Genomic DNA, 16,833 nt, shown 5'->3' with positions numbered 1-16,833 from the left:
CTAGCTCCCTCCCCACATCCGGGGTCTGGCCCTGGCTCTGCCTTGGACACTCCTGGGCAGAGACCTTCATCTTCCCGAGCCTCAATCTGCTCATATGTGAAACACAGACAGGAGCAACCCCAAGGCAATAAGATCAAGTAGTATAAAAGGCACTGCAAGTTCAAAATGCTATGCAGAGGGGCGCCTGGGTGGCTCAGTCGTTAAGCATCTGCCTTCGGCTCAGGTCATGATCCCAGGGTCCTGGGGGCTCAGGTCATGATCCCAGGGTCCTGGGATTGAGCCCCGCGTCCGGCTCCCTGCTCATTGGGAAGCCGCCTTCTCCCTCTCCCACTCCCCCTGCTTGTGTTCCTTCTCTCGCTATGTCTCTGTCAAATAAATAAATAAAATCTTAAAAAATAAAATGCTATGCAGGCCTGTAAATATTTTTAAAAATTCGATTCCAGTTCATCCTCCAGGAACCCATCTAAATTGTGCCTCTACCAAAAAGTGTCTCCAGCCTCAGAGGAAAGAGTGATGGGAGACAGGCCCTTCCTCGATCTCCCCATGACTGCTGGGGCAGCTCTTCTGGCCCCTCAGACACCGCCAGGCATTGCATTTCTTTTCCTATGAATGCCTGCCTTGATTTCCCCAGCTGTCCCAGGAACCACTTGAGGGCGGGGCCCTGTCTCAATCTGCATCTGGTTCCTTTCCTTGGCCCCCAGCACTGAGCTTTGGGTCAAGCAGGCACTCAGGAAATACCTGCTTTCTGGGAAAATCTCCCCAGGAGAGGACACAGCAGTGAACAGAGACAGCACGACTGGACGGTGGTCAGCAAGGGGGTGGCAAGCCAGCTCCATCTCCAGAAGGGGTGGACCCAGCAGGCGCCTCCTCATGGCCTCCTCCCCCTTGAAGGACACTCAAGTGGGACAAGTCAGGCTGCTGGTGGCCTCAGCCTGAGCCAGAGACAGATGGGGGGAGGGGCGGTCAGAGGCTGGTTGTCACAGATATGGGGTGGGTGGGCCCTGGGCAGGAAGTAGTGGGGGGGGGGGGGGCTGATGCACTGTTCACACAGAACCTGCTCTTCTTTCAAATCGAAGGCCAGACCAGAGAAACAGGTTCTTCCTTTGTTTGGGAAACTCCTTCCAAGGCCTGAACAAGGAGATGGGTGGCCTCAAGGCCAGGGGAACCTGTCCTCATAGGGATGGATCCTGGGAAGCCCGAGAGGGGCAGAGCCTGCCTCCCTCCTTCCTGGACCCCGGAGTCAGGAGATCTGGGTGACCTTTGCTTGCCAACCTCCTGACAGCCCTGAGCTTCATTTCCTCAATGGTGAGGTGGAGATATCACAGGACCACCTCAGAAGGGCGGGGTGACCATGTGGCACCCAGGGAGGACTTCTTCCTTGGTCTCCCTTTCGGGCGGCCACCAAGGACATCAGCAGGGACAGCACAGACCAGGTTGGGAATTCAGAGTTTGGGGAGTGGAGAGTTTCCTGTGCTTGTTCACTCCTTCACCACTGATTTAATTAACTCCTTCCTTTGGGCTCACAGACAGACAGGAGGCGCTGGATAATGAAGACGAATCCTCAAATCAATAGTGATGTGGTCGCCAGCATTGAAATCCTGTAGTCCTGCCCTTGCTGGAGGAGCTCCAGATAGAACAGGAGGTGGATGGATGTAAGATAAGAACAGCTTCCTCCAGAGAGAACGTGATACTCTCAAGGGGAGGCAGAGAATGTTCAGGGAGAAGGGAAGTCAGGGAGGGCTTCTTGGAAGAGGTGGAATTTAAAAACGGGCACAATTTAGACAGAAATGCTGGGATAGAAATTCTGGGGCCAGTGTGTGTCTTGCATTCCTGATAGAGAACAGGAAGGGCAAAGGCCAGGTGGTGGGCTTCTCTGGGGCCCGAAAGCCCCGCTGGCTCAAAAGAAAGGCTCCAGGCTCAGGCACTGAGGGGATGAGGTATGCTTGGGTGTGCTCTGCACTATTTCTCTCTGGCAAGTTATTGCTGCTGATTTATAGCAGAGATGAAACAAAGTGTGTGAATATCTCCTGCCTTTATTGGGATGCAAAATGTGCCTTGGTTCTGTCATTGACCATAGCTCTCGCTCCTTCCGTCTCATAGCTCTCTCTCTCTCTCCTTCCGTCTCTGTGGGTCTCTGGGCCTTCGTCTTTTGTGTCTTTATGCCTCTTTTTTTGCTGATACTTAAAAAAAATCTCTTGCCTTTGCTTCCCTCGTCTTTCTTTCCTGTCTTGTATATCTTGTGTGCCTTTGTGTTCTGGGTCTTCCTGGGGTTTTCTCTTGGTTCCTCTTTCTGTTTTTGGTCAGGTTCTCTCTCTCCAGTCTTACCTCTCAGCATCTCTCTCCTTCCCAGGCCTCTCTGTCCCATTCCCTCAGGGTCAGCCTTCCTGGCTTCTGGGTTCATACCTGCCATTCCCCCACCTGGGCAGAGGCTCAGGGCCATGGGGTCTGTGCTCAGAACCTGGATGTGGGGGATGGGCTGCCAGGTCTACCTGAACCCCAGGTGGACCCAGAGGCAAGTGAGGCTGGAGAGGCCTGGCCCCCCTGTCCTGTATGGAGATCTGGGCAGACGGACTCTCCTATCCTTGCTGTGGCTCCCGGGCCAGCAGTGGGGAGTGAGCTCAGCCTATGTCCCAGGCCGGCCTTCACCTATGACAAACGGGGGGCCGCAGGAGAGAGCTGCGGAGCTGAGCAGAGCTGGCACTGCTATCTCCTTGAGCTTTACTGGCGTTGGACAGGGCAGGCGGGCCCGGGTTTATTCACTTCACCCAGGCCCCTAGAGGCTGAGAAATCTAGAGTGGGCAGAACAGAGTTGTAGGTTTCCACAGTGAGACGGGTGAGCGGCTAGAGAGGGTGTGCTTCACGGCACAGGGTGGAGCCCGGCCCTGGCCCGGCTCCTGCTGGGAGTTCTGCACACACAATTAACTGAAGCCAGAGGCTGGCTCGGGGGGCTGGACCCTGCTTCCCGGTGTTGGCTCAAATGGGGTGGGAGTGGGGACAAGGAGGCCCAACACCTTGCCTTGCAGCTGGAATCATCCAATCAACTGAGGCTGTCAGTGGGCTTAAACCAATGAGAACGGACAGCCATGCCCCTGAGCTCTGTGGTGTGGCTAATGAGGGCCTTCTGCTCTTGGGAAATCAATCCCCAAGCCAAGGAGGATGCCCAGGACTGGAGGGGCTGCTGCTGGGGCAGGGGTGGGGCGCAGCAGTGGGGGCGACACAGCTCTCTGAAGCTTCAGGCTTCTGTTCTGGGGATGCCCCCCTCCCCCTTCCCACGCACTGGCATCGGGCTAGCGTTTGGCTTCATCAAGGGCTCCGAAGGTCAGGACAAATTAGTATGCATGGGTTTCTCTTTCAAAACACAGCCGCACAAGACTTCCCTGAGATTTAGGGAAAGGGCAGTTTCCCGAACGCCAAGGGGCTCTTTCTGTCCACACGGAGATTATGACGCAAGTTATCCGACCTCTCGGCGCCCCACTTTAACATGGGACCACAGGAGTACACCGCTCACCCTGCCCGGGTCGTCAGGGGACGCCATGAAACGGAACGCACCGCGCCTGGCACAGCCTGCAGCGAGCAACCATGCAAGCCTCGGCAGCGACCATCCTTGCTGATTTTATCTGGCCACTCGGCACGGGGGCCGCCTCGTTCACTTGCACAGACCTACAGGCCAACGGTCCCCAGGCCCTCAGGGCGTGCAGGAATGGCGGCCACACGAGAAGACTGCCAACTGACTGGCGGCAGGTGTTTGCCCCGGTGCGGCCCACAGGGGCTCCGGCAAATGAGCGCCATCCCCACCTGCGGAGAAGGCAGCCATTCAGTTCCCCAAATGGCTGGTGGGAGCCCCGCACAGCAGACCTACCCCATGCACACCTGAGTCAGCAGCTTCCAAGGTACTGCGACGGACCCACACCGCCTTCTCAGACGCTTGGAAGATGGCGTCTCCCACCCTCCTCTCTAAACCTTCCCGGCTCCTGCGCGCGCCTGCGTGCGTGCTTGCGTGCGCCTGCGTGCGAGCTTGCGTGCGCACGCGCACAGCGGGCAGGGCCAGTGCTTAGATGAGGCTGGTCTCTGCAGCAGGGGCAGCCTCCGTGTATGATGTGTGAGCTACTTCACCACCTGCCAGAAATTTCTCCAGAAAGTTCCCTTCCCTTGGATTTGGAACTGTAAGATATGAAAGCTGGAAGAGAACAGACTCTGTCCCGGCCCCCTCATCTCCATCCTACTCCTGGGGCAACCAGAGCCCAGAGAAGAAGAAGGACGTCCAAAAACTAGTTTCCCTAGCCTGGGGTCAGGATCAGGAGTGGAGAGGCACAGATGTGACACGGTCAGGCTCTGCCTTCCACTGGTCAGCCGGCAGGGTCAGTGGGTGAGGTGGGCTGGACGTGATATTTATTTTGATATATTTATCATGATATATCTGGATATGAGTATTTATTTCCACAGAGAAGTGTGCCCACTTTTGTTGCAACAGATGTTCCTGTTGGTCTAATCCCTAGTCTCGCTCTTTTCACAGGGATGTGGAAACAAGAACTATTTCATTTTCTTCTTAATAACCCTGTAAGGGTGACGATCAGAGTGGCAAGAGGCAACAGGGAGGAGTGGGGACTGGGGCAAACCTGAGACTGTGTGCCCAGTGTGAAGAGGGAAGCTGCTACTTAGCCTGTTTAATTTGTCCAGGGAGGGGGCAGTATTGGCAGACTTTCTGATGTTCAAAAAAGCAGCCAGAATTCCATCTTTTTAAGAATTCTCCACATTTAAAAAAAAGTTGTCGGTGAACTTAAAGCACTGAGCCAGATCGAGTTGCAACCTCTAACACGGGCAAATGTCCAACCATTGGAGGACAGATGGAATCCCACTTCGCAACATGGAAGCCCTCCTGCTCTGCCATCCTCTGCTTCCTTCTCCAAGCCTCCGCCAGCCTGGCCCCCTGCACATAACACACCCTCCCAGCTGCTCCGAAGGCTGCAGGGAGTTCATGTGCCACGTCCGGGCCAACGTGACAGAAATGGCAAGTCCAGAGTCTGGCTGGGGACATATTGGGGGGTGAGTAGGGAGTGGGAGAGGGCAGCTGAGCGCTCTGAGGAGCTTCCAAAACGCTAATTTCTTAGGAACAGAGAAAGAAGGAAGGTGGCATAGCAACAGCTGGCTCTGGGCAGTGAGCAATCCTGTATGAAAATAAAACATTTTACAATCCACAACCGTGGCTCATTAAGAATGAATGGATCTACGGGTATAAATAGCACGCTGCGTTAAGAAGTCAGGAAACAGCATATGGGTTTGATGGAAAAACGGCTGCCACTGAACTGCTGATTAGCTCTGTCGGCTGCAGCTCTGCACTAACGAGACAGAGGTCTGTGGTTCCAAGCTTTCGTGGCCCATGTGGATTTCTCCATCTTGGGCTATAGCATGAATCCCCATCTCCCCAGCTCCCTGATCACAATATGGGGGCAAACTCTGGACACACAGGAACAAGTCTATATTGAATTTCCCTCAGTTTCTAAAGCATAGTATCCTCACTATAATAGTCAGCCTTTGCTTGAATGCTCCCAGTGACAGGAACTCACTACCATATCAGATACAAAACATCCAATTCTGTGGCTACTGAGCAAGAGATACAAAGTTCCCCTTTTCTGTCCCAGCCCTGCTTTGAGGAAAAGCAGCCCTAACTAGCCATGACATTTATTCTATCTGATGGGATACAGGCTAGATGCAAAAAGGAAAGCCTGGATAGGAATGGGTTGAGCCAATCACCTCCTCCCCGAGTGCGACGTGGGGTCCTGAGAACTGCCAGAGGAAGGGCATGACAGATGCAGGGAATGGAGCTGATCTGAAAGTTCCCTGAGAAGTAGAAGCATCTGCTGCCATACTCCTCCACCCCACAGGTCTCGCAAGCCTTGTCTCCTTCCCTGCTTCTGGAAGACCTTCCTCAGCAGCCTGGCAGCAACTCCTGTAGTTGAGCTGGCCTTGGTGGTCTCTGTTCCTGGCAACCAAAAATCCTCTTGCCAAATCTGAAAGGGGACAGCCAGTGTGCATGGTGCTGATTAGTGCAATGGTTTACTCCATGTTGAACTCAGAGGGGAGAGGAATGGGCTGCGATTCAGAAGCCTCTTGGCTGCAGCCTATAGGACAGCCTCCCCCACTCCTCGTCCTTCCTGAAGCTGTCCCCCCCCCCCCCCCGGGCTGTCTGAGCATCCGATATGATAATGACCGTGAGCCACAGAGCTCTGGCTGCTGCCAGTGTGGCACCCAATGTACTGGACACAGTGGCAAGGGGCAGGAGGTGGGCCAGCCACGGGTCATTCCAGAAGGCAAAACATAGTAGACTGACCTGAACCAGACTGCTCAACCCAAGCAATCCTTACGCTTGCTTTCCCTGGACTGCAAACAGAACCGTAGTTGAGGATTTAAAAAAAAATTGTTTAAAATTTAGTGAACCAAGGAAGCGATAATGAAACCCCTCTATTTTTCTCAAAACGGTCCAACTGGAACAAATCCAAAACCTTGAAAGTACTTTTCTGGAACAGACCTTGAAGTCAACCAGTGTGTAAATCTGTTCAAATCCTTCTAGGAAGCCCCTGCTCTGCTCACGGGGCTGCCAGAGGGCGGGGGTGGGGGTGGGGGTGGGGGTGGGGGTGGGAGGGCCCTGCAGAAGGACGGTGACTCTGGCCTCAATGTAGATGGGAAAGTGAACTTGCCCCACGGCTACAGGAGCTCTAGAGGCCTGCCTGTGCCTCAGCCAGGGGCTTTTTGGCCTACCACGGCTCCTCTGCCATTTCCAAGGAGACGCAGTGGGGAGGAAGTGGGTATTTGTACCCTGTGGGTAGGGCTTTATGGGGCCTGTGGTGGAAGGCAAAATGAAAAGGCCTCCCTAATCCGGCCAGGCCACAGGGCAGTGATGAAGGCTAGACAAGGGTCCCCTCCCACCTGCCCAGCCCCAGGCTCCCAGGGAGAGGCTAACATAGCAAAGCCTTCCCAAGCCGGGGTTGGTCTTTTAGGGATCCCAGCTCTCTGGCTCCCATCTGAGAAAAGTAGACACATCCTAGAAAGCCCTTTAAACAGTGTATGGACTCTAGACTCAGGGCTTCAGGCCCCCAATTTCAGGACCTCAGCCACAGCTGGGCAAGTTGGGGCAGACCAACCATCAAGCAGATCCAGGGCAATGTTGCCCCCAGTCAGAGTACTGGGGGCTGAAGAAAAGAAGAAGCCCCATCATGTTAAGGATCCTTGGAGAAGCACAAAATCCTATCTGAGAATAATTTCCAGATGTAATGACTTTAGTCAGATAAATTTAGCTCTCTCTCTCTAGTTCTTATAGGGAATTAGGCTCATCCAGTGTCCAGTACAAGCCCCCCTCCCCACTGTCTGCTTCTATCATAATGCAAGGCTGCAGAAGTTAAAGGCTTGCTTTTTCAGCCTCCCCTTTTAACTTTCTTCCATTCTTTATAGTGATGCCTGGAACTGCAGCAATCATCTTGTGACCATGAGGGAAAGAGCAAGAATTATAAAGACACCTGTCCTGACATCACTGAGCTGCTGAACCACAGCTGCAGGTGCCTTCCCTAAACTTTCTAGCATATGACAAAAAAAGTACTATCTTATTATCTAAATATGCCAGATTAATATGGTACCCGCCACCCCTATTGCCAGCAAATATCTTTGTACGTAGCCCAAGGGTGGGAATCCAGCTCCAAAGGAAAGAAGTCTGCTGAATAGGTGGGCAGAGCTCTAAAGGGATTAAGACCCAAGAACCCATAGTACTGGTTCCACATTTTATACCTTTTATTTCACAGGGGAGCAAAGAGACCCAGGAGTGTGCAAAAGCTGGCTTTAGTCATTGCTGCCATAAACTTGGAGCAATGATCCACCACTGAAAAGTGGCATGGAGCACACAACCCATTTAGATTGATCAGGTAGGAGGGTGGACCTCTCCCAGAGGCATGCACGTCAGACCCAGGGCCACTCAGGTCACACTGTTCCCTACTCCATCCTGGGGAAAGAACGAATGACTTGCTGTAAGCAGGCTTGCAGAGGGCTCACCAAGGGGTCTGCAGGCAAATCTTTGTCCCACATCAACACCCACTGTCCAGAAGAGGGAGAGAGTAGCAAACCCAGGTACTCAGCCAACCTGTCCTGCACATGCCGGAGCGTCACCAGCTCTCTTTAAGATAACACAGCGGAAAAAAATATTTCGGATCTTTCTCTAATACATTCTTTGTGTTATTTTTAACATTTAGATTTCTTTTTTTTTTTTTTAAGAGAGGGAGGAGTGGGGAGGGGCAGAGGGAAAGAGAATCTTAAGCAGGCTCCATGCCCAGTGTGGAGCCCAACACGGGGCTCTATCTCATGGCCCTAAGATCATGACCTGTGCCCAAACCAAGAGTCAGACGATCAACGGACTGAGCCACCCAGGCGGCCCTAACATTTAGATCTTTAATCTATCTGCAGTGTGTTTCTGAATACACATGGAATGGGGTGGAAATCCAATTATGCTAATTCCGGTTGTTACATAAACCTGTTATTTTCCCACTGAATTGAAAAACTACCTATGTTCAGCTTCCATACATCCTTAGGTCTATTATTTCTCCATTCTGTTCTACTTACCTATTTATTTATCCTATAAATAAATATTTATTCTGGTGCAAATACTATACTATTTCTACTGATTACAGTAACTTTATAGTAAGCCTTAACATTTGGTCAGGTGGCTACTACCTTGCCATTCTTAAAAAAACAACAACAACAAAACATTTTGTTAAATTGAAATATAACTCCTATACCATCAAAATCACCCTTTGAAAGTGTACAATTCCATGGTTTTTAGTATATTCAGTAAGTCGTGCAAGCACCGCCACTATCCAGTTCCAGAATATCTTCATCACATGTTCTCTGTACCCATTAGCAATCCTTCCCCCTTCCCCCCCCAACTCTCCAGCCCTGGCAATCACGAATCTACGTTCTGTCTCCATGGATTTGCCTGTTCTTTTTTTTTTTTTTAAGATTTTATTTATTTATTTGAGAGAGAGTGAGCGAGCGAGCACAAGCAGGGGGAGAGGGAGAGGGAGAAGCAGGCTCCCCGCTGAGCAGGGAGCCTGATTTGGGGCTCGATCCCAGGACCCTGTGGTCATGACCCGAGCTGAAGGCAGATGCTTAACCGACTGAGCCACCCAGGTGCCCCATGGATTTGCCTGTTCTGAACATTTCATATAATTTCAGTGATACAATCGTGTGACCTTTGTCTCTGGTATCTTTCACTTAGCATGGAATGTGCACGATTTATCCATGTTGTAGCCTATGTCAGTAGTTCATTCTTTTTTAAGGCTGAATAATATATTACTGCATGATTATGCCACATTCTGTTTATCCAGTGGATAACAGAAATGTCTGAATCCGTTCCTTCCTAAAAACTCCACTGGGAAATCAGAGAGGAATTATTACACTTATTAATTCGGAGGGATCAAGATCTTTGTCTGCCTCTCTGTTTGTCTCTTGCTTTTTGTCCTGTGATAACGTTCTATAATTTTCTTCAAGTTGGACCTATAATTGCCTTTCAACTTCACTTCTAGGCATTTTATAATTTTCCTGCAATTATGAGTGAATTTCCCCATTGTTCCTTCTAATTAGCACAGAGTAAAACTATTGGGTTTTTTTGGTGTGTGAACTATCGATTTACTTTGCATCCTGTCCGTTCCCAAATTGTCTTATTAATCCCAATGGGTTGTCTTAGTAGGCTCTCTTGGGTTTTCTTAGTATACAATCACATTATCTGCAAATGAGATAATTTCTTCTCTTTTCCAATAGCAACAGATTATTTTCTTGCCTTATTACATTATTTAAATATTACAAAACACTGTCAACTGATGGGGGTATTCTTTTTTTTTTTTTTAAAGATTTAAAGAGAGAGAGAGAGAGACAGAGAGAGAGCATGAGCCGGGTGAAGGGCAGAGGGAGAAGCAGACACCCCCTGAGCAGGGAGCCTGACTTGGGGCCCGATCCTGGGACTCCGGGATCATGACCCGAGCCAAAGGCAGACACTTAACCAAGTGAGCGACCCAGGTGCCCCGATGGGGGTATTCTTTTTTTTTTTTTAAGATTTTATTTATTTATTTGACAGAGAGAGACACAGCGAGAGAGGGAACACAAGCAGGGGGAGTGGGAGAGGGAGAAGCAGGCTTCCTGCAGAGCAGGGAGCCTGATGCGGGGCTCGATCCCAGGACCCTGGGACCATGACCTGAGCCGAAGGCAGACGCTTAACGACTGAGCCACCCAGGCACCCCAAAACTTTTTTTTTTTAAAAGATTTTATTTATTTATTTGAGAGAGTGAGTGAGAGAGAAAGAGAGGGAGGGAGACAGAGAGTGAGGGAGGGAGAGAGAGAGTGAGGGAGGGAGAGAGAGAGAGAGGGAGATTCAGAGGAACACAGGCAGGGGAAGAGAAGAGAGAGCATCTGGTGCCAGGAGCAGCTTTTTTTTAAAGATTTGAGAGAGCGAGAGAGAGTGAGCACACATGAGTGGGGGGGGGGCAGAGGGAGAGGAAGAAGCAGACTCCCCGCTTGATCCCAGGACTCTGAGACTATGACCCGAGCAGACGATTAACCTACAGAGCCACCCAGGTGCCCCCAGGATCAGCTTTCATGCTGAGAAGCAGGGACTGTGGGGCAGGAGGGGGATGATGGTCCTGGGGTTCCCAGAGGCAGGGGCCTGGGAGAAGAGCTGCTTCATGAGAGTGGGAGTGGTTTTAATAGTCTTCAAGTCTCTCTTGGTGCTGTCCAACAGAACCCCGACCCAGGGGAGCCTGCAGGCCCTAAGGAAAATCCTTCCACAGTTTTTCAAATCTCTTGGGGGCGGGGTGGGGGAGTGTGGAATGGGTAGTTCATTCATTCATTCATCCACTCATTTACCTAAGAAGCATCTATCCCACTGCCTCTCCCATGGTAAGTGGTAAGGGATTGGCCTATTCAGGACACACATGGCCCTGCCCATATGCAGCTTCCAGTGTGGTGGGCGGTCCACACCCCAGTGCTGGTTACTTTATTTCTGCCTGGCCCTGAGCTCAGTTTTGGTTGAATGGGGTGCTCTAAGGGCTGTGCTTAGCACATAGGCTCTCACTTGGACCACAAACTGCAGTCTGGACCCCAGCCAACTGCTGGGCACCTGGGCATGGCTGCTGGTAGGGCTGGGGAGAGGAAGCCACTCTTGGAGCTGGAAAAATGCTAATTGGTTCCCCAGTTGTCAGTGGTCTGGAAAGGCCCCGTGGGGCCCCTACACCAGACTCCCAAGGCTGCCGGCCGGGGGCTGTCTGCTGCCGGGAGTCTGACAGCCTGGAGACCAGCTTGAGAAGGAACTGGGACTGAGGCAGCAGCCCCTGGCAGCTCGGGAGGCTTCCAGACAGGCAAGGCAGACCATTAGCGCAGGGCTGCCGCCGCTTGACCTCCAGGCCTGTATACCACCAGGAAGCCACAGAAGGGCTAGTGTGGGACGGACCTCCCCTCGCCCTGGGCCCAGGCCCATCATAAGGATGGTTCCAGCTGGCCTGGCCTTCCAGTCTCCCACAGGTATCCCGTAGCCACCCGAATGCCTCTGTGAGGACATGGCCATGTCTGCGACGGCCAGGGGACCCAAAGTCAATCGGAAAGCACAGATCCCGGCTTCTGCACAGGCTCATCAGAGAGGACAGCCACGAGATCAGGCTTGGAAGCAGCTCAGGAGCAGTCGGCTTGGGTGTGGCCCCCTCCTTGCAAACCCCGGGCGCTTTGGTTCGCATGGCATAGAACCTCTGGGCTTTCGTCCTCCCTCCCCAGCAATGCCTCCTCCGTCTCCTCCACCAGCTCCTAGGCTTCCTTCCTCTCGACTGTGGGTTTCCTCAAGTTCAGGCCTGCCCACCCCACATACTCCATGCACCCCCCAGGGTACCCCATCTCTGCGTGTGTGCAGACACCCTCTGGGCCTCCCCAACCAGCCTGGGGCCAGCAGCCCTCACCTTTCTGCTGCCCATGGGCAAGACACATAAGTCATCTGTCTGGGCCACCTCTTCCTGCTTGGCACTAAAATGGGGATCATCACAGAGCTGCAACACGCCTGGCCCAGGGCCTGCATGAAGGATGCGCTGCCTTGTGCTCTGGGAGCCTGGAGGCTTCTGACCCAGTCTGCAGAGGGAGCCCAAGTTCACCCCGGGGGACCGCCACATGGGACGGCCTGGCCGCTGTGCAAACTCAGTTAACACACAGAGCCTCCTGCAAGCGTGTGGGCCGCTGGTCTCGCCCACGTCACTAAAAGGCCATCTGTGTCTGCAAGACTGAGGAGAAAGAGGCTCTGCCCTTCCCAGGGGTGTGTGTGCATGCACGTGTATGCGTGTGTGCACGTGTGTCCTGTGTGGATGCCAAGCAGATGGGGCGGCGAGGGCCCCTAGGGCCTCCCCTCCTCAACCCACTCAAAGCCGCGTTCTGTCTCCCCAGCTGCAACTCCTCCATCAGCCCGAGGGACACAGATGCACCCTGACGGTGTGGGGGCAGAAGGAAGCCCCAGCTCGAGGGTGGAAAGGGCCCGAGTGGAGGAGGGAGCCACTTCTCCAGAAAACCCCATTCCGGGCTCCTCCCTGAGGCCCACGGCCGCCCCTGGGGCCAGTCCCAGCATGGCCTGCTCCCCTGCCTGTGCGCCCGCCCCGGGGCCACCTGCACTCGCGCACGGTCCCTACAAGGGCTTGGCTGTGGCAGTGACGGCTGGGGAGGCGAACTCGTGGGAATGAGAAGTGCAAACGGAGTGCGGGAGAATTAGTGAGCAAGGCCTTCTGCACAAAGAGCTGGGGGACGCTGAGGAGAAGGCTTCAGGAGAACAGAGGCCCAGCTGTTACTGCCGGTCATGTCTGGAGGGGCTGACCTACAGCCGATGTTTACCTTCTACAGGATATCACTCGGCAACCTTCAACGTTTTATAATAAACACACCTTACTCTTGCAACAAGAGGAAAAAAAGCCCGAATGATATAAAGATAGATGCCAGGTCTTAATCCAAAGCCAGAAATCTTTAAGAGCCCTGCAGAAACAGCTCCCATGCCTCCCCCCACCCCAGCATCAGGTAAGCCCCCCATCCCTCTGGCTGCTTTCTCTTATTACGGACCCTCAGTCTCTATGTCTTGGGCTGAAACCTGGACCCTTTAGGGCAGAAGGAGCGAGGGCCCAGAGGACAAGACCCTGCCTTTTGGTCCCAGCTCAGCCATACAGCAGCTCAGTAAGTGCATCCTCTTCTCCCGTCTCAGGCTACCCGTCTGTAATACAGGGCTTAAATACCTGCTCCAACCACCTCTGGAGCCTGTGTTGAGACCAGGAATTTTAAAAATTAAGATCCCGAACATTAAAGCATCATGCAAGCTGTGGGGGGCCGTCTACCACACCAGGTACTGTTACCACCAGTGGGGCCGAGCGCCCCTTCTGACGGCGGCCACCGGGCATGCCACCACAGCAGCGCGGCCTGCACGAGGACCAAAGGACTCCGGGCACAGTCATTTTGCTCATTAGGACCAGGGCAGCCAGGAGTCCTCCCTTCCTGAGACGCAAGACAAGCACTGAGAAGAGACGGTATGGGCCAGCTTCGGAAAGATGCGTTCTCATACTTGGTGAGAAACCTCAGTAGGTATCGCATTCCTGCAAAGATCCCTAGTGCTCACGGCATCTCCGGCCCCAAATGAGCGCTTGCTTGTGAAAAGGCCCCCAGGGGACCCCCTGCTGTGAGCGATCACTGTGCGAAGGTCCAGCCGCTCACCTGGGCGCCGGCGGGGAGCGGAGGGACAGGGAGGCACGATGCGCTGGGATGAGCCCCGTGGCGGCTGTGGCCGACGCTGGCCTGGTGCCCATGGCACTGCCTGGCTGGCTGATGGCGGGAGTGTGACGGCTGCTATCCCGGGACGGGGGGCAAAGGGGACTTACCTCTCTCTCGGGCCCACGTGTAGACACGACCAGTCTCAGTGCTTCTGGGCTTTTGCTCGGTGGGCTCCATGGGCCAAGGTCGGAAGTGGGGGTCATTGGCCCGGCCGGGGGTCTTCAGCGGCAGGATGTACTTGGGGAGCCCTTTGTAGAACCAGGCCCCCGACCTCTTCCAGACCTGGCAGGGGTGACATCTGCTTAGAGCAAGGGACGCACAGCAGCCCTCCCTGTGCCGTGCTCCCACGCTGGCTTGCTCCCCTCCCCTGTTGGAAAGTGCTCTGTGCTGTGGGCGCCCAGAAGGTGCTCCGCAGATGCCACCCGCATTCCTCCCACCTGCCCCTTCCCTTGAGGCTCTGGGGCAGAGCGAGCGACAAGAGGCTCGGCGAAGGGTCAGGCTCGGGGACGGAGCAGTACCAGAAGCTGTCCTAGAGAGCTCCCCGGGGACGAGGCTATCCCCACAGGTGCAGGGAGGGCCCCGACCGCAGAGAGCCCCAGGTTAGAACTGACACCTGCACTGAGATAAGGTCCCCGAACTCTTCATGCCTACTTCAAGAAACGCCAAGTACTCCACAATCTCTCCACCGAAGGAAATACATTCAGGGTATTCAGTAAGAGGACGGGGAGAGCGGGAAGGAACGTGACCTTCTCAGAGAAGGCCTTGGCAGTTCAGAGCAGACGGCCTGGGTTTGGATCTGGATCTGGCAGCTGTGAGATCTGGACACATCGACCTTCCAGATCCCCAGTTTCAGCACCAGTAGGTGGAATGTAGGAACGGGGCCCGCCTCACAGAGCAGCCACAAGGACCAGACTTTGAACGAACATAAGGCCCCACTGGGCACAGAGCAGCCCCTCGACAGAGGTGACGCTCATGATCATCCCTGCTGCCCGCTTCCTCTCATCCGCCACACATGGAAGTTTTACAGCCAGTGGACCAAGTTCCCTACTCAAAAGAGAGAATTTATTTATTTATTAGAGAGGGAGGGGGGTGGGCAGAGGGAGATGAGAGAGAGAATCTTAAGTAGGCTCCACGCCAGGCTCGATCTCACAACCCTGAGATCATGACCCTGAGCCAAAATTAAGAGTTGGATGCTTAACCAACTGAGCCACCCAGGTGTCCCTCAAAAGAGAGAATTTAAAATCAGAAGGTCAGAGGCTGCCCCGATTCTCTCTAGGACAGATTTTCCTAATCCCCAAGCCTCCTCTGTACATTAGTTCTGTGGGATATTAACATGGGCTGGACCAAAAAAAAAAAAAAAAAAAAGGTTCCTGATCATGTATACTTGGGAAGCACTACGTTAAATGAAGCATTACTGCAGGACTTCTCAGAGCCTTTATTTAAAAAAAAAAAAAATTTTTTTTTTAAAGATTTTTATTTACTTGACAGAGACACAGCAAGAGAGAGCGAGAGAGAACACAAGCAGGGGGAGTGGGAGAGGGAGAAGCAGGCTTCCCACTGAGCAGGGAGCCCGATGCAGGGCTCGATCCCAGGACCCTGGGATCATGACCTGAGCCGAAGGCAGACGCTTAACAACTGAGCCACCCAGGCGCCCCATCTCAGAGCCTTTAAGATGCCAATGTACATAGGGTTCTCCAACAGAGCCAAAGAACATACGGTGCTTCCCACTTGGAATCTACTCAACAGGTTTTCCTAGAGAAGCTCAACCCTAGTAATTGGTCTGCATAGACTCAGCACCTAACTGTGCAGCACTTGAAATCACTCAACTATCATGAGTCATCTCTTTATGCTCCAGAGTGCCAGGCATGGGGCCACTGAGTCCCAACCCTGTCCCTGGCTCAAATCACTCACCCCTCCCTCCCAGCTACCCTGTGCAGAAGGGCCTGCTTTTGTGTGGCTCTTGAATTACATAGAACCTATCTGGTAGGATGAATGCCTCGTGGCGCCCCCTTTAAAAAACCCTTCCTGGTCCTCTCATGGCCCTCCTACAGAAAGTATTTATTTGACTTGATAGCGTGTACACATGGCCTAAAATTCACCAAGTGCAAAATTAAAGTCTCTTCCCCATTCCCAGAGGCATCTGGTGATAAGTTCTTTGAGGAAGCTCCGTATTATCCCCACTTTCCAGATGGGAAAACTGAGGCTCCGACAACTTAAGCAACTTGCCCAAGGCCAGCCCACCATTCTACTGGCCTCTATTCCACACTGGAGGCCCCAGAGTCTCATCCCAGCAGTCTACAGATGCAAAGTAGATGCTCACTAAGTGTGGCTGAGTGGTGAGTAAAGCCTCAGCAGGGCAGACATCATCGTGGACTGAGTGTCCAGCAGACTGGGCGCCTACAGGGGAGGGAGCTGCCGTACAGGGAGAGGGAATGGGCTCAAGCAGCGGCTGCCAAGACCACCCTGTCTCTGCAGAGCTGCTGTGTGGTTCCTGAGAACAGGGGCCCAAGCCCAAGAGGCCATGGGTGGCCAGTGAGGGGCTCACTCCGCCTCCCATCAGTGCTGGCTTTGCCTGCCCTCCCCTGAGCACACAGGCCTCCTGCCCCCCAACATGGGCTGGGCCTCAGGGAGACCAAATGAAGCGAGCCCTTGAGAGCCATGTGTATACCCTGGGCATGTACACAATTTGTTCTGAAGGATCCTGTGGACGCACCCTGTGTTTGCCTCCCACCTAACTCTACATCAGGGCAACCGTTCTGTGTTAGTAAGTAATGGTCTCCACCGCGACTTTTTAATGGCTTCATAGTTTGAATTTATTAAACCTAATTAAACCAGCCCTCCACTGACAGACATTTAAATGGTTTCCAAAGTTTCACTCTTGTGAACAGCGCTGCAATAATCATCTCTGCACACACATCAGACAAGTGTCTGTAATGGCCTTAGAAAAAACCCTGGGGGGCGGATCTGCTGGGTCAAGGCATGTGTATCCATTGAGATGGTGACATACATTGTCAGACCACCCTC

General features: G+C 53.2%; 1 protein-coding gene across 1 annotated transcript in view; it reads right to left on the bottom strand.

The window, feature by feature from the left end:
- The window catches only part of RPH3AL (rabphilin 3A like (without C2 domains)), a 137,622-nt gene that overhangs the window by 11,558 nt on the left and 109,231 nt on the right, over positions 1-16,833 (bottom strand). The window contains 1 exon segment of the mRNA XM_032428844.1: positions 13,917-14,091. Within this exon segment, the coding sequence (XP_032284735.1) occupies positions 13,917-14,091 (175 nt within the window).

The sequence above is a fragment of the Phoca vitulina genome, unplaced genomic scaffold, assembly GCF_004348235.1.
Source record: "Phoca vitulina isolate PV1807 unplaced genomic scaffold, GSC_HSeal_1.0 scaffold40, whole genome shotgun sequence".
NCBI lineage: Eukaryota > Metazoa > Chordata > Mammalia > Carnivora > Phocidae > Phoca > Phoca vitulina.
This window is presented reverse-complemented; position numbering and strand designations above follow the sequence as displayed.